This window comes from Alternaria ventricosa, assembly GCF_023758065.1.
Source record: "Alternaria ventricosa strain BMP 2768 chromosome Unknown scaffold_15, whole genome shotgun sequence".
Taxonomy (NCBI): domain Eukaryota; kingdom Fungi; phylum Ascomycota; class Dothideomycetes; order Pleosporales; family Pleosporaceae; genus Alternaria; species Alternaria ventricosa.
In genome coordinates, this window is record NW_026055695.1 from 726,239 (window position 1) to 747,948 (window position 21,710).

Genomic DNA, 21,710 nt, shown 5'->3' on the forward strand with positions numbered 1-21,710 from the left:
GCTGGAAAAGTTTTGTCTCAATCGAGTGCGAGTCTGATGGCACGGAGCAGCTGATTGGGGGGTGTGCAGTGTATCATCGCATGTGGCGCGTAGTTTGGTGAGGGATGGGCTGAGTCAGCAGTCGCTTCCTCTGGCCCCACGTCTCTTTACCGCGTCGCGACAGGTCCGAAACACTCTTGACACACGTCCAGGGGAACCTGAGACCCACCCTGCTCGCAACGTGTACCGCACCATCGACTCTTTTCTCGGTTTTTTCTATATTGATTCGCCGACACGAGCCCTCGGTTGTGTCGTGCAGCGGAGTTGTGGCCGCATTTCCATGTGAAGTCGACGTATTCAGCTATTCACTGCGCGGACGCACCGCGTTATCGCCGAGCAGTGGCATCGTCAACTGCCCATGACCGAAGCGAAGCCACTTCATTCCGTTCTGCCCGGAATGGCGCCATCTTTGCGCCAACGGAACATCCTCTCGTCTGTCGTCCGTCGTGTGTAGTTAGCACGGTGCAACGGTTATCAAGCTTCTGCACGTCATTGAGTCATGTTGACAAGTGACAGCGGCCGATCGCCAAATTACCTGCTAGTCTGAACGTTACAAGACGTCGTTGATTGAATTCAATATTTTCAGGACTTGGCCTTGTACGCATGGAGGAATATCTTCAGATCACGAGGCCGCGGAGTGGTTCGCAATCTTGCCCTGGCTCGTGGCTTCGTTACGATGCATGCCTCAGTCTTGTACCACCACCAACCCAAACGCACATTTGTCAACAGGGCACAATTACCACCGGAACTTGAGAACCCAGGCTACCTGCAATCTTCCGAGAGCTCGAATTCCGAAGCACGAACTACTACAGCCCTGCCTCGGGTGCCGTGCGGGATCGTTCAAGATGATGCGCCACAAGGAACGACCCCAAGCAGTAAGCATCGTGGCTCGAAAAGAGCATAAAACGCCGATTATGAATGATTTCAATTCTCATGAACTCAAAATCGCTACAGATCGCCGCTGCCATTATGCGATTAGTAGTAAATATTGCCTTGCCCCCTGGTGCCCATGGCATCTCCACAGCTTCGTGTCTTTCAGGTCAAGATCTGTCCGGTACTTCTCGGCCAACAACAGACATACTTGGGATTGTCGCAAACGGGAATCCAGTCGCCCAGGCAGTGTACCTATGCGGCGTCGATCGTCCCAAAGAGGAGACCCTGCTTTACCATCTGGGGATCATCAGCACCATATCACGACCACATATGTTAAGTGCCATATGAGACCACACCACCCGTGCACCGCAGATTCTGCATGCAAAGGCTAGGTTCGTACGAAACGATTCTGCAGCGACCCCTCGACCGCGTCATAGACAATGTTGTTCGACATAGCCACATTTCATATCTAGATCTATTATCACAGCGCGTTCCACAGCGCATCTGCCTCAGCGTATCGCAACACAACAAGACACCAACTCACCACCAACCCAGTCCCTGCACCTTACCACCACCTCACGAACACCCCCAGACCTTGCAACCATCTCTCACAGAACTCAGCCTTACGCCATGACGTAGCCTACACCCACACCCCGAACGACACATGACACCCTCAATTAACCCAACACACCCGGTCGCAGTGTAGCGTAGCTGCGTCGCAACTCCCCCGAACCCAACCGCACATCCTTCAGCCCTAAATTCCCCCAGCCAGCCCTACTGCCCCAAAGCCGGGATCGACGTGTACAACATAAGTGAAGGAACTGGGGTCATCCATGTGCGCCGAGACAGTGGTTTTGACAGGGCTGGCAGGGAGGTGCTGGCGGGAGCGGGACGCGCGGACGACAACTCATCGACGACGGCCACACTATCACTATAGTGAGGGAATTGACATGTCGCATATTCGTACATAGAGTTGGTGTAGATGTGAAGGCGTGCGCGACTGAGGAGACGGCGTGTTTGAGTTGACGAGAGAGATGGATGTTGGGCATCCACGTAGAACACGCCGTGACACGATTTCAAGATGACACAAAGCGATGAGCTTCACGATTCCAGTAATACATAATCATCCCATCCGTAAAAGCAGCCCTCAAATAAAATGTCGCAGTCATCAATGGGAGTCGAATTCGCGTAGCAGAAGTCCACCGTCTAACCCCCAACACCAAACCCAAAAGGTATCTACAACTTCCCAACTTTGATCTCACACCCGCCAGACACAGTATCGAAGCTCAAACTACTCTTGCCGTCCCCCTTCTTCGCCTCCACATGATTCTTCCCCGGCTCATCGTTCTCGCCCAACAACTCCAACTCCTTCCCTTGCAAATGCAATGCTCCACTCAATGACGTGCCATCTACATTCCCCGTCCATTCCTCAGGGTATGTGACATCTAACCCACCACTCGTGCTCTTATGCGTACTCACAAGCCCAGACATAGCTACGCCCTTCGCCTTATACGGCGAGCGCAGTGTGAGAGAAGTCTGACCCGAGTGTGTATGCGTATAGATCTCGCTCTGGTAATCCCCGGATTTAAACGGCAAGAGGTCAGCCGTAACAAGGCCAGCCACGCTGTTAATCTCAGTGCGCGAGCCGTGGATGAAAGTGCCGTCTACAGAACCGACAGTCGTGTTGATGTAGGTTTGGTAGTCGCGCTCGGGGATGTGTTTGCGTTTGAAATCCGTGCGAATGCTGCCGCTCAGCGAGTCCACGCTGAAGACAGCGGGGTTTGTGGAGCCTTTCGCGGCGGGCTGGGGCTCGATGTCGATGTTCACGGAGCCGCTCTTTGTTTTGACGGAGAGCAGGTCGGAGAGGGCATACGCCCCGGAGATGGAACCAGAGATGGTGGAGAGGTATGTTTGGCGCGAGGAGAAGGCGATGGCGTCGAGGGTGCCTGTGGTTAGAGAGATGGAAGTAGAGTCTGTGACGGTGAAGTTTGTGCCAGAGTGGATTTGCATGCCCATGTGGGTTGTTGCAATGTGTAGTTTCGACAGGGTGGCGCCGGGGGCCATGTAGATTACTACGGACATGCCCAGGCAGGCCTTTCCGGGGCGCACGCCGTCGAAGCCGTCGGGGAAGGAGGGGTCGCCGATTGTGAGGCTGTTGTCTGTGGAGGCGTAGCGGACGGCGTTTACGTCGACGGAGGCGGATACGGCGTAGGATGTCTTTACTTGGATCGTGCCGGGGGCTTGCTCCGGAGGGGCGGTTGCGACGTGTATCCAGCCTGCTACTCGTCTGTATGGTCCGTCGAGTTGGTGGACGGCTTCTTGGATGCTGAGCTCGTCTGTTTGGCCGAAGTCGTGGTGTTCGGTTCGGACGTTGTAGTCTTTTCCGCACTTGGATGGCCAGCGGATGGGGAAGGATTGTTTCGGGGCTGTGGGTTGCGCTGCGGCGGATGGTGAGGGCCATGGGACGGCGATGAGACTGGGCTTGTCGGAATCGTCGTCGATGAAGCCTTCGGGGTGGGCGGCGTCACCCTGTGCGGACTGTGCTGAAGACAGGGAGGTAGTAGCAGAGTTCTTGACGGGTACGTTAGTATGATGAAGTACTTCCTTGGAAGTATCTACTGACCTGTCTATCCCTTCGGACTGACACCGCAGCAACCATAAGGGCCAACATAGCAGACACGAGCATCATAGCAAGCACTGTGCCGACCACCTTCAACCAGGTCTTCTTGAGGCATTGCGACCTGAGACTCCGTCTCCCATACTGTTCTTCCTTGTATGTCACATCTCGGGCTTCTCGTCCATCAAAGGAGAGCAGCCTGGCGCCTTCTTCGCCACTCAGTCGACTCGTGTAAAGACCAGGTGTAGTAGCTTCGAGGTAAGTAGGCGGCGGCCTCTCATCCGTCCCAGCCTCTTGTCCTACAAAAGCCTCCATAAGCGGTGTCGAGCGATCATTATACGGCGATGGCTCGATGGTGATCTGAGGCCTCGAGGACCGACTGTTCGCTGACGCAGTATCGATATACATGATTTCTGGTTGAGATAGAGGCTTTCGGTGAATACAGTAAAAGAATGGGTATTTAATAAAGATTGTAACGTGCGCACGCGCAAAGAATGGACCGAACCAGGGTATCAAGAATGTACAAGCAACAAGGAGAGTAAGAGGGTGTGGAGGTCAAGAAAGAGGCCAGGCAGACATCGATCTAAGTAATCATCCCAAGCTCAGGCATTCAAAGCTTGATCTGCAACTCCAAGGGCTGGGCCGACATATTGTGCTGCTACACATTTGTTTCGGTGCTGGAAACGCTGCATGTTTGATGTTGGCTTGGCGAGGGTGTGTGCAAGCGAACTGCCGTTGTTTGCGCTTTTCTTCCTCAGAGAAGATTCGTTCTGAGATGCGACTGTTGATCACTTGTTAATGGCATCTAAGCACATAATTCGTTGGAACAGAAGAAGAATGGGTTGTCAGAGGTTGTGGCTCATAAGCTTAATGATGGAAGGTCGTGGCTGGTGTCATTCAAGGCGTTGTCGGACGATGGGGGCGCTAGGCTAGGGGCTCGCAACGCTGTCGATCAGGCACTTGGCACCTCGGTACAGGCACACGGCAGCACGCAGATATGCCTAGATTTGACTGTAGCCAGCGTGGCGAACGTTCTCAAAGCCAAGAACTGTAAGACATCCAGGAGCTTGAAGAATACTGCGAGCAGACAACTATCCGCCATGAAGTCTTGCTGGTGGAGTTGAAACTACTCAGACATTAACGTACCTAGGTATATGCAGTAATAATATATAGACACCTTTCATCTTGAGTGGCCTAATCCATCCGTTTTAATCATGGTTAATTCCAGATCTTGCACGATAGTCAGATCCACGCTGGTGGGCAGTAGGTTTTCTATCTTGCAGGTCCCTCGCGGTAATGCTAACGTCTTCTCAGCTTCGGTGTTGGTGGCACCTATGGCCAGATGGGCGATCAGTTCGCATCGCCTGCCGACCCCATCTTCTGGCTGCATCATGCCAATCTGGACCGCGTGTGGTGGTCGTGGCAGGCGAGGGATCTGGGGAACAGATTGCGTGACATTTCTGGGCCGATGATGCTGCAAGATCGGAACAACGCGCAGGGCGGCAATGTAACGCTGGACTTTCCGCTTTCGCTGGGTTATAATGGCTGGGACGCGACGATTGGCGATGTGATGGACATTGATAGTCTCTGCTACTCGTATGATGAGCTCTATTGAGCGGTGTTGATCAAGCACAACTTAGATCAACATCATGTGGTGTGGTGTCGTGATGGTGAAGGCTGCCTGAGAGCGGACCCCCGAGAGCGGGGCTTGGCGGTTGACGTAGCGAATTGTCGCATTGCGGGCGTGGCCTTTCCAAGTTCCACGCCAACTATGAGAGTCGAATCCCGATAGCAGCCCGCAAACCCTCGACATGGCAGCCCTCCAGAAGTTGTCGCAACTGTCGCAGCCACACTGCGTCCTGCTCGCCGTACAATATGCCACCGAATCCAACATCCTAGCGCTGCGGGCGCTGACAGCACTCCGGGACGGGGATCTGCCGCTTGAGCTGACCCTGAGCATTCTCCTCAATTACCTCCCCGAAGAGAGCGACCCGGCGTCGTACTACGAATATCTCCATGATCTGGCGACTGGATCGCGGTATCCCGGCGAGAACCCTGGGGCATCGCTAGACATAACATCGGTGGAACAACTCTCGAATTCACGGGCGAAGAAGAGGAGACATGCGCTGGATCTGCCGCCTGTAGTCCATCCTCTTTATGCCGAAGAGAGTGAGCTGGACCTCTTCAGCCACTTCCTAATACACCGCGCCCATCGCATCGACACGCAGACAGGCCTCCTAGATCTCGTGCCGCAGCTGGTGGTTCCGTTCCTGGGCCACTCCGAATACCTGCGCACATGGTTCATATCAACAGTCTTTCCACTATTACGTCTCACCTACGAGTACTACCCGAAATCTACTGCAACCACGCTCGACGAATTTGCGGCACTCAAAGGGCGCCGTGCCATCGATTACCAACTCTCCCACGCTCGAAGCGCGACCGATGCCAATACACACAACGCGGCACGAGATCTGAAGGGCGTAGTCGCCCCATGGCTATGTGGAGCGAACGATCGCAAGAGGCGGAAAATCGCACACGAAGGTCGGAGAGCGTCAATCGTCCAGGATCAAGCACGCGAACCGGACGACTGGGACTGCTTATTTCAATGGCTGCTACATGCATCCAAGGAGCATCTGGCGCTTGTTACGGCAGCCATCTCCGACTGGGATGGCCCTGAGGATATGGACCTTGGTGGCTACGAAGAAGGACGAGACTACGTCGATGACCAACAACAGCGGCAGCTGGAGATGAAGTACGCAAGGACGGCGCTCGGATGTCTCTACCTGGTCGACAAGAGTGACATCACATCGTTACAAACTGCGCATTCGCTCTTGACGAGGATATGCACGCTTCTCAATTATGACCCGCCTCCAGACCTTAGCATTGGTGTCGCCCACTTACCCAGCTACGACCTGAAGGATCCTCTGCTCCAGGACTCGACTACTGCTCTACTGAGAGAGGATCGTCTACTGGATCATGACAATGTCATCACACAGCCTGGCGCTGAAGCGTTTCGCATAATTGAGCTCATCATTTTCTCGTCGTGTGTCCTATCGACCTTGCAACAACCGGTATCTATCCGGGAGATTGCGAAGATGTCTCTTCGGGACGACTACTCCGAACAACTATCGTTATTGCAAAAGATATTGCACACGCTGAATAGCGGTTCCAAGAAGGATAGCGAGCAATGGGCCACTATTCGGTCAAAGTTGCTGTGGCTTTGGAACTGGGGTACCGACTACCACGACGAAGACCGAAGAGCCCAAGGTATCTTTGGATTGCTAGAGCGGAAGACGTTGGAGACGGAGGTGTTGAAAGCTCTCTTGGAAAGCAACCACTTCCCCCTCGCGATAGACCTCTACATCAAACCAGGGTTTGGCGAGCAGCCGCTGCTGTCCTCGGATGTGGAGCAGGTCGTGCTCGCCTCAGCCATGCACCACTATGACAACGCCAGCAACGGTAACCGCAATAGAGGTGGCATGAAGCGTGCGGCTGATATCATCAATGCATTTACTCCCCACTTCCCTTCCTCGTCGCGGTTCCGTCGGTTCCAAGCCCTGCTCACAGCAACTCACGCCATGTCATTTTACTCGCTCATACTCCAGCATGGCGTACCTTTCCAACCAGTCAATATCCGAGTGAGCCACAATCCGCTGTCGTTAGTGCGCAAGCTACTATCGCAAAACAGCGGTAGCTACACCAAGCTCGACGATCTGGTCTCGATTGGTCAGAACTTGGTAGTCGCCATGCCGTCAACCATCATGGATGAAGAAGCAGGAAACGTGCCAACGGATGCCGCCACAATCGAGCGGAAGAAAGCCGCAGCGGAACAACGAGTGATTGGCATGGCTGTCGAGGCTGCACTGGAAGAAGACGACTTCGAGACAGCGTACTCATACGTCGTCAATCGACTAACCCCCTCAAGCCCATCGCCAACGCCACCAACCTCCTCAAACTTCTTCTCCTTCGGACCCCCAGAAACCGAAGACCACCACAACGACGACGCCGAAGACGTAGCCTGGCGCGCCGCCCTCCGCGCCGGCCGACACAACACCTCCCTCTCCCCATCGCACTCCTGGACCCAATCCAGCTCCACCGCACGCCCCGACCTCCGTCGCCTAGAACAACGCATGGAACTCCTCAGCCAAGCCCTTCTCCTCGCCCCACATAACCACCTCGAAGAAGTCCTCGGCGTATGGCAACAATGCGAAGCCGAAATGATGCACCTCCTCGCCCAAGAAACCGAAGCCGAAGAACGCTTCAACGATGCCGCTGATCGTAAGCTGCCCGGCGCTTTCGACATGGACTCCATCACCGTGCAGCCGCAGCGCCGCGAAGTGGGGCGGGGTGCGGTGGAGGAATCGCCAATGGGGTTGTTTGATGTGGCGAGGGGGGCTGCGGCGGCGTTTTCGAAGACGGCGTTTCCGCTTAGGAGTAGTAGTGGGAGTATGCAGGTTGCGGCGCCGGGTACGGAACCAAGGTCGGGTAGGGTTAGTATGGATGGCAGTGAGAACGGTAGTGTAGATGCGCAGGAACGTGTGAGGAGGAGGGATATGGTTGCTAATGCTGCGACGGGGGCGCTTGCTAGTGGGATTGGGTGGATGTTGGGTGCGAAGCCTGTTAATGAGTGATTGAGGGGGCCTGTTGTTCAATGCACGATGTTCACGAATGTTCACGAATGTGATCGAGATAGAACAGTGGACTTGAAGTATGTGCTGATGCGGTCGTGCTCTCTGGTGAAGACGGGTACGACGTTACTTCCGTCAAGCTTGCTGTCATAGTTTACAAGCCGAATACACTCAGCCAGCGCTTCGTCTCTGCGCGTTTCTCCGTACCTCCACGCTTCACACCCATCCCACCCCCCGTCATGATCATGTCATCCATCACACCCTCCCCCATCCTCTCCGCATCAATACTCCATCCACATGACCACAACGGATTCCCCGGATCAGCAGGTGCCTGTGCCACACACCAGTCAATTCTCCTTCTTGTCCCCTTTACAGAACGGATGCAACGTTACATACCCCTTCGATACAACATGCCCATCCCCTCGGATAAAGCTCCACAGTACAGTCTGTGAGATTTGTAACAGGGATGGGGGTAGCGCATGGTGGCCCGTCGTGCGAGAGCAGTTCGGTGCAGCAGTTGTCGGTCCAGGTGGGGTCTATGTTCATTTGGCAGAGGCTTAGTGGTGGGGAGGGTTGGGCGTTGAGTGTGGTGAAGAGGGGGAGGATGAGGAGGATGGCGAAGGTGAGGGGGTTGGGAGTGGACATCTTTGGGTGGATTGGTGGGGATGCAGGGGAGGGGGTGGATGGATGGTAGACGGAGGAGAAGATGGGGGTAAAAGTGGATATTTATATTCGAAGTAAACAGCCTCTCGTTCCCGCTTCCAACATCCCCGGGTACAGCATTCCAATCCAACGTTACCCATCCTCCCCGCTGACTTCCTTCTACCGTTCACATGTACTCCAAACGAGTGACAGAGCCATACAACGTGTCATCCATCCGTCATCCCTTGTCCGTCATACTCCACCTCGTCAGAAGTGTGCAGTGTAGTATAGCCTACATTCAAGCGTTCTTCATCGCAGCAACAGCCTTAGCCATAGTCTCACCCATAGCGTTGGAACTGAAGTAATCCCAGTACACCTGCTCCAAATCCTCAAGCGTCATGTATTCGGATACGATGCCGCTGGGTCCGTGGCCGAAAAGAGGGCCGGAGGCGGGGTAGGCGGGCTCCTGGTATTATCGTTAACATCGACTCCATCATCCCTTTTTACCCCGGCACTCATCCCTCCTCTCCCTTCCTATTCCGTCTCCCTTCCTATTCCGTCTCCCTTCCTATTCCGTCTCCCTTCCTATTCCGTCTCCCTTCCCTCTTGCCCACCAAGATCCACCGTGATTAGCAGGAAAGATCATACCTTCTCAACACAAACAGCCCACCCCGTCGGATAATGATACGTAGAGCATTCAGTCAAGTTGCTCACATACTCGATGTCGGTGCAAGGCGCATTGACCCCGCGGCTGATGACCGTGTGGCAGCAGGCGTCGGTGTAGTCGGTGCCGTAGAGGAAGCCGCAGATTGTGTCGTCGGGGCCCATCTGGGCGGTGGTCAGGAGGGGGAGAGACGCGGACGCTGCGAGAGCGATGGTGGGGGCGGTGAAACGCATGTTGGGAAGATGGGGAGTTGGTGGGGGGTGAGTGTGGGATTGTGAGAAGGTGGGATTGTGGGAAGATGGGATGTGGCGGTTCTTCGAGGGTTCTTATGTGGTGACGGAGATTTGCTGGGCTAGTGGTAGAATTGAAGATGCGCTCGTTGAGAAAATGTTGGTACGATAGATGCGCCATCCCGTCTTCCTTCCTTCCGTATGGCAAAGCTGGATATCCGCGGGTGTTCCTTGGACGGGCGATGGAAGTTTGCAGAGCCGCATGGCTTTGGCAACTCCGTTGAGCGATGAAAGGCGAATGATCTTTTGGTGCAACTCAAGCTCAACTGACCGGACGGGTAAAGCTTAGGAAACGGCATCATAGTCCCCAGTGTCGATGATGTCGGGGTCTTGCATATGCCGTTGACTCAGATGATATGTCTAGGTTTCCTAATCTGTCGAAATCTTCGCGGATGAAGTCTGTTGTTTCTGGTTGAGCCTTTACCTCTATCGGTAAGTCTTTGTTTTCTTTCCTTGTTGCTTACCGGGGTATCGATTATGTGTGAACATGTCCAAGATAGTCGAGCAGCAAACATTCCTATGTATAACAGCCGCACTTGAGGCTTGGGGAATAGAGAATGAGGTAAAATGTAGGGCATGCTAGTAGTAAATGTGTTGAACGAGGAGGGAAAGACTGTAGGTGAAGTCGAAATTTCCTTTGCTCCATCAAGAAACATCATCAAGCCAGCTCTGAACATTCACCCCTTCATCTACCTCAAGACCCCTCATCCACAGCCACGCCTCGAGATCATGCCACCAAGGTCCAAACGGAACTTCATCAAGGTTTGTGAGCCCCTGCATCGACACACCGCTAAATTTATAAACCGTAGGATCATGGCGCAGCCGCCGGTGTTCTCTCACATGTCGACTTTCCTTACCCATGAAAGTCGTGCGAACAGGCACGAGTCTATCCGCAAACACTCTAGCCCTCGCGAAATCACCCCTCGCTTTGGCAATCTGGAAAGCGAGGTAGTATGCATGAGCCAGGCCGACTGGATTCGGGCTATGGTCGTGTCGCTTCCACAGTTGGACCATTTCCTCGATGAGGGAGAGCAGTGTCTCAGGTGTTTCGTTGATGCCGCGCGGCCCGAGACCAGCTTCGTCTGAGATGATGTTGTCTATCTCGTTAATGCGATTCAGAATCAAGTCGCTCTCGATGGACTGCTGAGATAGTAACGAGCAGAGTTGACATTGACAGGTGAAATGAAACCGCCTCTGGAGCTCCTCTTGTCGCTCGTTCCGATCGAAGGCGCCCCCCAGGTAAGATATCGTGATTTCTTCGCCCCTTGAGATATCCCGTATAGCATGTACTGTTAGCCGGTTGCAATCATCGTGCCAGAAGTGAGCAGCATTGTTATCGCACGCATGGTTGATGCGGCATGCTGCGGAGAAGATACTGCTGAGATCTAACTTTGAGCCGACGGGTAGAGCGTTTGTGTATAGTATACCTACCCATTGTGCCAGATAGTCGTTGAAAGGGTGGATATTGCTCATGGACAGAAACTCGCCTCTTTGTTGTTGGTTCAAAAATGTGACTCGGTCTGCTAGTTCTGTCTCAACGGGTTCTCCTACCGCGAAGATGGGTTTCTCAGAGATGATCCTTGTACCTTTGGGGATATCTCTAGTCGCGATAAGGCCCTTACCTTTTCCAGGCACATCTTCAATAGTGTACGTGAGTGGGGTGGCTGAAGCATGCATGTTACCCATGAGTGCTTGCCGTGCGGGATGCATCTTGTTCTGGCTGAAAGTCAAAATCCGGTATGATTGACGCCTTGTAATTTGCTGTCCGGTTCGTAGAACTTTGTAAGGATTGGATGTCTATATAAGTAAGTAGCGCAGGTCACGCTCAGGGTGTCATGCTGAGATCTGCAAGTCAGAGGGGACAGACAGGTGTTTGCTGGTAACACATGAGACTCCGTCTTGGGTAGAAGTGAAATTGTGCTACCCGCAATTTCGTAAGCAAGAGCTTGCATTCTGTGGACTAACGGCCGTTGAGAGCGCAGTCAGCGTAATTGTGTGGGTGCCCGGTCCGGTGGATGGCTGAAGTATCGCCCGGAGTGCGTTAATATGAATTTGCCGCTATCCGCTGTGCAGTCTCCATACGCGCTGAGGTAAATAACCATGGCTCAAGAAAGCAACACTTCGGATGTCTGCTGAGACACGTGAAGACGTGCAAATCATGGACGTTGTTGAGATGGGAGTTCCTCGGCTGACGTTCAAATACCGTAAGCCAACAGTCCGCAATCGGACCAGAGGAGCTTTGCCGACGATCTTCAGCTGATCATTTCGAGATTGCGACAGCTATCGTCAGGGCAAGACTGATTAAGGCGATGAGGTATGAAGTGACGGCCGCGGCTTTGGTTCGTAACAGTTGAAGCTTGCATGTGGGTTAAGAGCGTTGTAGGGAACGATCGCCTTCCCTGCCAGCGGCTTGGCGGCGGCGCTAGTGGCATTAACGTGTCTCGCGCGCGTCCGGCTTGCTTGATCAACACTCCCCGCGTCTCCTCATAGCATGCATCATCAGCTAGCCGCCCAAATCTGGTCTGGGTCAACAGCGAGCTCACCGGAACCATGACGAGCGACAGTCGAGACATGCGCCCACGTGTGCCGCACCCCGCATTACTTCTACCCCTCCTGGCACCATAGCTCCATAGCTAGCTCTGGGCGATACCGGGGTTATGCGTTGCTATATGTGTAGAGCGCGCCGTCGGCATGCTTGCGCATCATTTCTGCCCTCCTCTGCCTTTCTTGATTCAATTCCTTTCCTCTGTTGAGTTCTCGCATTCGTCGCGTTGTAACGAGTCATTGCACGCCCAAAACCATCATGTCTGACTGGTCTGATCTTACCGCGGCTCTCAAAGGAAGCTTAGACAAGCTTTCCAAGCTTCTCCAATCCGATGCACAACTCAAAGCCTTTACGACTTCGAATGCCATTGACAAGGATGTGACTTTCGGCATCAAGTCAAGCGGTTCTGACAACACCCTCCTCGTCACAGTCACCAACGGCAGCGCAAAAGCCAGCACAGGCTCTTCGAAAGATGCCCTGTTCACGCTCTCTGCTCTGCCCGAGCAATGGGAACAGCACTTCAAGGCAGTTCCGGCGATGCCGTACCAGAGTTATTGGGGAATGTTTGGCATGAACATCAAGCAGAAAGGCATTGAAGTCCTGGGCGATCAGACGGCCTTTGCACAATGGACACATGTCTGGAGGCGCGTCCTCGAACTCACACACGACGCGCACTGTGGACCGATGAAGGAGGACGAGCAAGCCGAACCCGAGCGCGATTTCCTTACTGGCAAGTACCTGTACCTCGATGCTCCAGTATGGGGTAGGTGCAAAACCTTCTACGAGTACTCTGGTGAGGGAAAGCAACCCATCGTCTTTCTGCATACCGCTGGCAGCGATAGCCGGCAATACCACGGTGTCATGAACGACGCGAAGATGCGCAAGAAGTGCATCATGTACGCATTTGACTTGCCAGGACATGGACGCAGCTTCCCTTCGAAGAACTACTCCCCGGGCGCGCATACAAACACCGAAGATAGCTATGTAGGCATCATCACGGCTTTCGTGAAGGCCCTGGGTCTGCGAAGACCAATCATTTGCGGTGCAAGCATGGCTGGCCAAGTTTGTTTGGCGGTCGCGATCCGCCATAGGGAGGTTGGCGCTGCAGGTGTCATTCCGTTGCAAGGGTACGTGTAACGATGAGGCAAAGGTAGCGATGCTGATGATTGTAGTTCTGAGTACCTTAACATGGAGCGACAATGGCATGATCGCTCTCCAGTCGTGAACCAATCGCTATTCAACCCGGAATGGATCTATGGCGTATGTCGAATAGAGTCTTTAACAAGAGGACGATGCTGACATGCAGTAGATGATGTCTCCTACCACGCCCCACGTGAACAAGCAGCTCATATGGCACACCTACAGCGCACAAGCCTACGGCGTAAGCACACCCCCCAAAACCAAACCCTCACACCAACCCCTTCTAACCCCTCCCCAGATCTTCCACGGCGACCTCGACTTCTACTTCGGAGGTTGGGACGGACGTTCACGCGTAGCCTCGATCGATACCCAGAACTGTCCCGTATACATGTTGACCGGCGAGTACGATTGGTCCAACACCCCAGAGATGGGACAGGCGACGGCGGACAAGATACCCGGAGCGATGCACAAGGCGATGCCGGATCTGGGTCATTTCCCGGCGACGGAAAATCCGGCGAAGTTTGTGCCGCATCTTATTGAGGCGGTTGATCATATATTGAAGATTAGGTCGGATAATTTGAGTACTATGCGGTTGGGTGATGGTACGGATTAGATGGATGTTGTTGTGAGGATGTATGGATGGCAGCGATAATGCATTGTTTTTACGCGAATGTATCGGTTTCTCATGATGGTTTCATTGACCTCTTATCGTTTGACTTGGAATGTGCGAAAGACAGGAGGATAGTATGCTCATGCGTTGATCAAATGAATAGAGAGACGCAGTCGACACCCGTATCGCACATGCACACCTGCTTTCCCATTCAAAAAAGGGTATCGTACTCAAATTATCCGTTCCAAACCCATGCAAAACAGAAACTCCTCGCACCAAAAAAGCCATCTATACTCCAACGCCTATATTACAGCCCGCAAACCCAACCCAAACTGCCATTCCATTCCCCATCTCGCCCATCTCCATCTACCTAATCTTATCAACCCTCTTCTTCGCAATCCTAATCTTGCCATCCACCCTCTCCACATCCTCCTCAAACAACCCCAACATGGCATTCTGCTCCACAATCTCCGTATTAATCTGCACACCCATCTCCTTCATCCTGCGCACCACCGTCGTCAAGTCCACAAGATCCTCGTCTTGCTCTTGGATGATTTGTTGTTGCAGCTGTAGGACGCCGTCATTGTCCAGCTCGCGGGTTTTGTCTGTTTCGGCGGCGGGCGGGCCGCCGAGGACGCGGCGGCTGCTGGAGGATTTGGTGGGGTGGGAGGAGGTGTTCTTGGAGGATGAACTGAAGAGTCCGGCTTTTTGGCTTTCGGTGACGGCGGCGCTGGAGGAGGTCGAGGGTGTTGACGACGTGCCCGAGCCGGAGATGGCGGCTTTGACGGCCATGCTGTTGAGGACGGAGTCGAGGCCGTCGCGTTCTTTGCGGAGACCGCTTATCATGTCTTTTCTTCGTCGGATCTCGCCGTCGCCTAATTTCTCGCCGGACCAGTCGTCGGAAGTTTTGTTGTTGGAGCCGCCGAGACGGCTTAGCCCTTCCTCAAGCGCAGAGATGAGAGTACCGGCTCTGACGAGGCTTTTCTTCGCGTTGGCCGCGGCTTCATGCTGCGCCGTTGCAGCGGTAGCTTGTTCGCGTTTCGTCAACCACCTCCTTGCATCTTGCAGGTTGGATTTAAGCTCCGAGTGCTTGTCCAACCAATCTGAACTATCCCTCACTCTATCCTTTCCGAATTGGCTGCCTGGGAAACCAGCCGCTTTCTTCCCGTTCGCGCCATCCTTCTCTCCTAGTTCTAGGAATTTCTTGTAGGCTTTGGAGACGCGCCAGCGCCCGTCTTCGGCGCTTTCTATCGCGCGGAGATAGGTTTCTAGCCCGACTCGTCGCTTCTCGATGGCTTCGGGTGTGGTTGTGGTGGTGCCTAGGCCTAGGAAGCCGCCGAGCCAGGATTTTGGGGGGAGGGGAGCTGGTGGTGCGGCGCCGACTTCTGAGCGGAGCGACGAGTCGAGGGCGGAGAAGTCGGAGTAGCGCTTTTGTAGGGTGGTTGCGGCGCGTGGGAAGGGGTGTTCGATTTTGATGGTGTACGATGTGTAGGCTTTGCCGTTTTCGGGTGTTTGCTCTTGTGTTGATGGTATTGAGATTCTGAGAGGCGCCATGCTTGCGATGTTGCTCAGTGTTCCGCAAAGTAAAGCTGGTGTTGGTGTTGCTGCGACAGGCGGCCGTCTGGTGTTAGGCCGATGCCTGGCGCGGTCGCGTGCACTGTATTCGCGGCAATAGCGTCGTTCTGCTTGCCCAAGCTGAGTGTATGCGCGTGATGTCCTTTGGGTTTATTGATTTATTGAATACCGGGGCGAGAGACGCGTTGAATGCCAAAAGCAAAAGAGCGATGCTGCAGCGAGATCCAGGGTCCATGCCTTCGTTGACGTTGTTGCTGCAGCTGCGGCACGCTAGCGCCACGTGCGTCACTAGAGCCTGACGGAGTGAGGTTTGCTGAACACCATGTCTTCTATCACCAACATCCTACCGACGTTACAACCGCCATCTCATCCAACAACGGATGGCCACAATGACGCGCCATCGAAGCAGCTATTGGTAATGCAATTCTATATCTGCCATGCCGTTACGCATCGCGACCTGGATGCCGGCTCGACCCATCCGCCCTACATGCTCAGCATTACGGCATCTTGTTCGGTTTGCGCATAGGACCAGCTGCTATTCCCAGGAGTCGCCAAAGTGTTAGATATATGCGGATGTTGCGACCATTTTCAGAAACATTCGAAATCCAGTTGCTGTCGTTCTGTCGAACAGTTTGCGTGCATATGCAGATCGTGCGTCTTAAGATCTCGACTCCAGCATGCACAGCTCACTATAGCAGCTATTTGGTCTCATATGCTTTCTTTGCTCAAGCTAACCGCGCATCGCAGTATCTCAATATTTGTAGTCTGTTAGCATTCTCTTCTCAGATATGCGCATACTGCCGCCATACACACACTCAAGCCGTGTCCCTCGACTCCGGCATCCACGGCTCAGCTATTCAGTCTTACCTCTCGATTTGTTCTCTTGCCCACTACCTTGAACACCGAAATGGTGCCCTAGTCTCACAGGTTCTCTGTTCTAGTTCCGGTGCCGTCTCTTCAGGGCGCAACGTCATCATAAGTCACTGCACACCCGTCACTTCATATTTTCTCTACTCTTCGGATTTTGCGACCCATATCTACGGCTCGACATGACTTTGATCTTCTTTCATACAGCTTGCCTGCAAAATGTTTGACTGCGACGCTCTCGTGGTGCCTTCTCTCCAGAGCGCAGCGTCGTCAAAAGTCACTGCATTGTCGTCATCTCATCTCTTCCCCGTTCTTCTCCGCGGGCTTCAAGGCCCATTTATACGGCTCCAAATCACCTTCTGTCTCTTCAAAAGGAGCTTCCATTTAACGTGTCGACACAGTACACTGCATTGCGAGCGATTGGCGTGACGCATCACGGGCGTCCTGTTCAGCCAGTAGAGGCTAGGCTTCCCGTATATGACCTGTAATGACCGCCGACGCCCTCTAGCCTCGTAATTCTATCAGTAATGTTATACAAGGTGGTCCGAGCCATCGCTGTCGGTCGAGTGTCTCGTAGAAAGAGGAGGTATCAGTGAATGACTGGACTTGTTGCGGTCGGACGCTTTCCCTGAAGCGAGAGGGCACCCCACCACATTTTGGACTGAGGCCACTGAACGCACGCGACTTCCTCCTCTTTTCTTCTCATCGAAAGTAGACGGTGCTTCTGAGCGACATCGACGACGGTACATCATGTCGGACCTTTATTTCCCCCGGAGTTGGTCAACAACACCATCAGCGACTCCATGTACACCTACGGGTTCGCAGAGGCGAGTCTGCTTCGCGGAGTCAGCAGTAAGTGCTCATCTGGCGGGGCATGTATGCATATCGCCCAGAGTCTCCTCCAGTCCCCAGGCGACGCAGAGACAAGGATGATATAAGCGGCCAAACTGACAACGCTTCTCCAGGGACCTGGAAGGCCGCCATCGACGCCCGCATTGCAGTCCTACCAATCGAGGCCTTTGTCCCACTGAACGTCATGACCCGCGCCATACTCAAGAGCGTCCGCGTACCCTATCTCGCTAATCGGGCGTGCGAGGACTGGACTGTACTCACTGGCGAGCGCGACACCCTTCCTAAGTACATCAAGTTATGGGTCAATTGGCTCATCAACAATGACGTAGTGAGCGCAGGAGATGAGTATGCGACCGCGCTCATGCTGAGCAAGCAGTTGCATATCGCGTGCAAGTCTGCTTGGGAGATGGCGAGTTACAGGAAGTCAAGCAAGACATTTCAGCGTGTGTTGCCATACTTCACCGACAACGGCGCAGGAATTCAGCTTGCTGTTATAGCGGCGGTTGGTAACCTCGATGCCCTTAAATCTGCTGTCAACTCATACGGCTCCGATCTGCTCTGGGACGTCTCATACACCTTTGGATCTGCGCTCGCTGCAGCCGCTGGTGGTGGTCACGATGACGTCGTCCAATACCTCCTGGATTACTTCGTGACGAACCACCGTATGTATCCCATGGAGCAGTACGAGGCAGCCTTTAGGGGCGCCATCGCTGCAACCCTGGGTCAAGGTAATACAGACATGTCGGTACGGCTCCTCCATGTATATCACCACTACTTCCCCGCGGTCCCAAAGCTCTTGCTTAGCAGTTGGATTGCTATGGCGGCCAAACATCCGGACGATCGCGTCTCTGTAAGGTTGCTGGAACTTCGCACTGAACCCGGTCTTCGCGAGTGTCTCGGAAAGTTCAAACTCGTCTGTAAGACCAAGAGCAAGCCCGTGTTTGATGCTTTCCTCAGGCTACGTTCCATGAACCTCAACCAAGGATACCTCGAGAAGAAGGTCGCTTTCCGGTGTCCTCTTTCCGTTGCCGTGGGTGTGGGCCATCCTGGTCCGGTCAAGTCACTCCTCTACCACGGAGCACATGCGGATGGGGTACCGACTTGTCGGCTTTGCGATCTTCCTCTCTGGCTCGCCGTTCAGGGTAATAGCCTCGAGATCGTTACCGCGCTCTTATCATATGGCGCTGATATCGAATCCATCGTCCAGTTGTGGATCGACAGCGATGACCAGTTCAAGGAGGAGCGCGGCGCCATTGCGATGCATCTCAACATGGTATCCCAACAGCGTAGCGCTCAATGGGATGCTGCCATGGGCGGTCCCCAGCAGTCGTAGGTAGTGGTAGCGCGGCGAGGTGGCTGCCGAGGAGGTTGCCGGCTACACACCAGCCTTGGATCGCAAAGAGCTGCGCGTTGGGGTAACGTCGGCCCCAACGTCCGTGCTTGACCGGTGCACGGATAGGCGCCACGACAACAAACTTCAGCTCGCACCTTCACTCCTGTGGCTGGGAGGCCTTCTTCCACCACGTCACTGCCCAGGTCCCCCGAGAAACGATTGAGAAAAGAGCATGAGTGTCAAGTAGGCGAGATCCCGGGTCTTCATCAGCGAGGGCTGAGGATACTCGAGCTTATGATTGAGACGTTTGTCGAAGACGTCCGTTGACGCATGAGAGGAATGGAGTACAGGGCTAAGTAGGGTCTTTGTTTATGGTAGAATTGTTTTCTTCAAGCTCAAGTCTCAGATCGGATGGCCATTACCAATTCATCAAACTATAAACTTCAGTCCCGAAACCTCCTCGTGCGCGCCCATTGCAATCCATTCCTTCCTGTAACCCTGAGTTGATACCTGATTCTACATTCAGTCTTCCTCGTTATCAGTGACTTTCGCTTTGCCTCATCTTACTGCGACCAATTGTTAGTTCTTAGGACGCGTCAAGTACGAGAAGATCTCTCTAGGGGCCAGAACGGGTGAGCAGAGTCCTCAGGGGGCTTCCATCTCATCTCATCTTATTGTGAACCAGAACATGCTCTGAGTTGTCTTCGACCTCGCACCGCGGGCTCAATCAGAGTCTATACATTTCAAATCACGAATTTCGGTGGACATTGGCAGAGAGGGGTTCCTAGATTCGGCTGCTTTGTTATACCCTTTTCTTCTACTGGGAAATGTAGTTTTTTCACTGGATTTGAGAGACACGATAGTGATGGCAGGATACGTACAGTACGGTTCAATTGAAGATAGACTGAAACTCCTACGAATGAGAGACGCCGGGTTCAAGTGAGTATCCAGAATGAACAGTCACTGTGCCGGGCGTTTGCGATCTGCTAGTCATCTCACCAGTCCGTCCGGGAAAGACATTGCGCAATGGAGGATGACTTATTGCGCAATGGAGGATGGAACATTGCGCAATGAGCGGCGATTGCTAGTCTAACTCCACTTGCAGTGTCTGCTATCCGATGCGCCCAGGCCAACACACAGATATAATATCTTTGTCCGGATCCGACGTACATTACTCCTACCTCTACCTCGAACTCGACATCTCAGCCGCTGAAGACGTTACAAACATGCTTCAGCTACTCGATCTACCGATAGAAATCGTCCAGCGCGTCTTCAACACACTAGCCAGGAAGCATGGTATACCAGCAGCCTGGTTGGCTCGAGGAGCCTGCAGTAAGTACCTGACAATACAACAACCGCACACGTGACATCCCAAACTGACAGACTGCGACATTAGCCGCGTTCCGCGATTACATCACATACGACATCCTCGCCAACCCATCCCTTCACGCCTACCTCAAGACCCCGGCCGGCCGTAAGATCCTCAAGGAGTACCTCGCCGACTTCCTCTTCGTGCGAAGCAAGAAGCTCAACGGCTTTGCACGCAGCCATGTGACGGACTTTATCCGCGCTATCCTGCGTGCGATGGGTCCATGGATCGTCAACGACGTGGAAGAGACTGCACTCAGGAAGGCGCTGTGTGAGCTGTTCGTTCGCAACCACAGCGACGCGTTCAGATGCGTTACCACTGACTTTAACAAACTTGGATACTACATGCCGAATACCATTCGGGTCACTGATGCTGCTCTGATTGCTGCAGCCGCCGCAACCGGAAAGCTCGACGCGTTGAAGCACTTCGTCGGCGCTAATAAGTGTCTGCTGTGGTCGCATTCACTGGCTTTTGGTTACCCACTTGACGCCGCGGTGTATGCGGGCCAAGATGTTGTCACCAAGTCGATCGTGAAGCAGGCAGTTACCAAACAGAACCGAGACGTCGCTGGATACTCCTACAGCGAGCACGTATCCTTCCGCCAAGCCATCTGCACTACCATCGAACTGGAAGACCAGCCTATGACCAACTACCTCCTAGCTAAGTACATCACTGCATTTGGTTCCGCAACCGAAACCTGCATGAAAGTCTGGCTAGACAAGGCCATCCAACTCAGCAACGAAGAAATCCTCAAGCTTCTTCTTGCTTTGCCTTCGCAATCCGGTCCATCAACCATCTACGCCGCTTTCGAAACAGCGTGTCGTCTTTCAAAGCCAGATCTCCTGCATCTACTCTTCGGTCCTCAAGTTGGTCAGTTCACTTTGTTGGTGAACCACATCCAAGGCTCCACATACCCCCTCCTCACCGCCGTAAACGCATACACAACCGGCACCTTCATCAGGTCGCTGTTGGAACTAGGCGCCGATACCAACGGTCCCGCGTACCTAGCCGGTCTCGAGCGGCCCCTCCAAGCAGCGACGCGGTATGGTCGCAGCATCGCTTGTCTGGTCTTACTTGGAGCTGGTGCTAATCCGCATTTGGTTACACCTGGAAGTTTGGCATGGGTTGAGAGTGTGAAGAAGAGGTACCGGGAGGATACGAGGGCGGGTAGGGTGTTCAGGGAAGCGCTTGAGGTTTGCGAGGCGCCTAAGGTAGCGAGGGACGAGGACTTTCTTGTTGAGGTGACTGAGGCGGATGGGGACGTGGAGGTAGATGGTGGTGATGAGGTGGATGTGGGGGATGTCTAGGAGGATATGTTGTGTTGGGGGTGCGGTGAAGTTTTGGTGAGGGAAGGAGGTAGACTGCAGGGCCTCGTGTCTTTGATGTGATTGAGTAGGCAAGAAGATGGAGATAATGCTGGTAGCAGATATCAGGAGTTCGGCATCTGGTCTTTTGGATGGAACGAACATTCATTTGGGTGAGCGGCGAGGTAGCTCGCTCAGTATGAATAGAATGCGGTATCATTGATTAGGCTGCCGTATAGGCGTTGCATGTCCCCATAGCCTTAGCCCTGGGATCTTATACCCATCGATCTTCCGATGCACATCCACAAGTATACCTTCATCTGTCATACCGTACAAGTCCTTACCCAGAATACCACCAGCCA

At 53.7% G+C, this 21,710-nt stretch overlaps 6 protein-coding genes across 6 annotated transcripts; 4 read left to right on the forward strand and 2 right to left on the reverse strand.

The window, feature by feature from the left end:
• Window positions 1–2,148: 2,148 nt before the first annotated feature.
• J4E93_008145 (uncharacterized protein) lies at window positions 2,149–3,844 on the reverse strand (the record flags this gene model as incomplete). Its single annotated transcript, XM_049346047.1, has 2 exons — window positions 2,149–3,483; window positions 3,536–3,844. 2 exons carry the CDS (start codon window positions 3,842–3,844, stop codon window positions 2,149–2,151), a joined length of 1,644 nt encoding a protein of 547 aa, XP_049196980.1.
• A 1,456-nt stretch (window positions 3,845–5,300) lies between these two features.
• Window positions 5,301–8,160, forward strand: J4E93_008146 (uncharacterized protein; the record flags this gene model as incomplete). Its single annotated transcript, XM_049346048.1, has 2 exons — window positions 5,301–5,306; window positions 5,377–8,160. The coding sequence occupies 2 exons, from the start codon at window positions 5,301–5,303 to the stop codon at window positions 8,158–8,160; spliced, it is 2,790 nt and encodes a 929-aa protein (XP_049196981.1).
• A 4,396-nt stretch (window positions 8,161–12,556) lies between these two features.
• Window positions 12,557–14,051, forward strand: J4E93_008147 (uncharacterized protein; the record flags this gene model as incomplete). The annotated part of the gene is made up of 2 exons (XM_049346049.1): window positions 12,557–13,360; window positions 13,737–14,051. 2 exons carry the CDS (start codon window positions 12,557–12,559, stop codon window positions 14,049–14,051), a joined length of 1,119 nt encoding a protein of 372 aa, XP_049196982.1.
• Window positions 14,052–14,414: 363 nt separating this feature from the next.
• J4E93_008148 (uncharacterized protein) lies at window positions 14,415–15,602 on the reverse strand (the record flags this gene model as incomplete). The annotated part of the gene is made up of 1 exon (XM_049346050.1): window positions 14,415–15,602. The coding sequence occupies one exon, from the start codon at window positions 15,600–15,602 to the stop codon at window positions 14,415–14,417; it is 1,188 nt and encodes a 395-aa protein (XP_049196983.1).
• A 1,924-nt stretch (window positions 15,603–17,526) lies between these two features.
• On the forward strand, window positions 17,527–18,675 carry J4E93_008149 (uncharacterized protein; the record flags this gene model as incomplete). The annotated part of the gene is made up of 1 exon (XM_049346051.1): window positions 17,527–18,675. The coding sequence occupies one exon, from the start codon at window positions 17,527–17,529 to the stop codon at window positions 18,673–18,675; it is 1,149 nt and encodes a 382-aa protein (XP_049196984.1).
• A 1,293-nt stretch (window positions 18,676–19,968) lies between these two features.
• J4E93_008150 (uncharacterized protein) lies at window positions 19,969–21,351 on the forward strand (the record flags this gene model as incomplete). Its single annotated transcript, XM_049346052.1, has 2 exons — window positions 19,969–20,007; window positions 20,059–21,351. The coding sequence occupies 2 exons, from the start codon at window positions 19,969–19,971 to the stop codon at window positions 21,349–21,351; spliced, it is 1,332 nt and encodes a 443-aa protein (XP_049196985.1).
• Window positions 21,352–21,710: the final 359 nt, after the last annotated feature.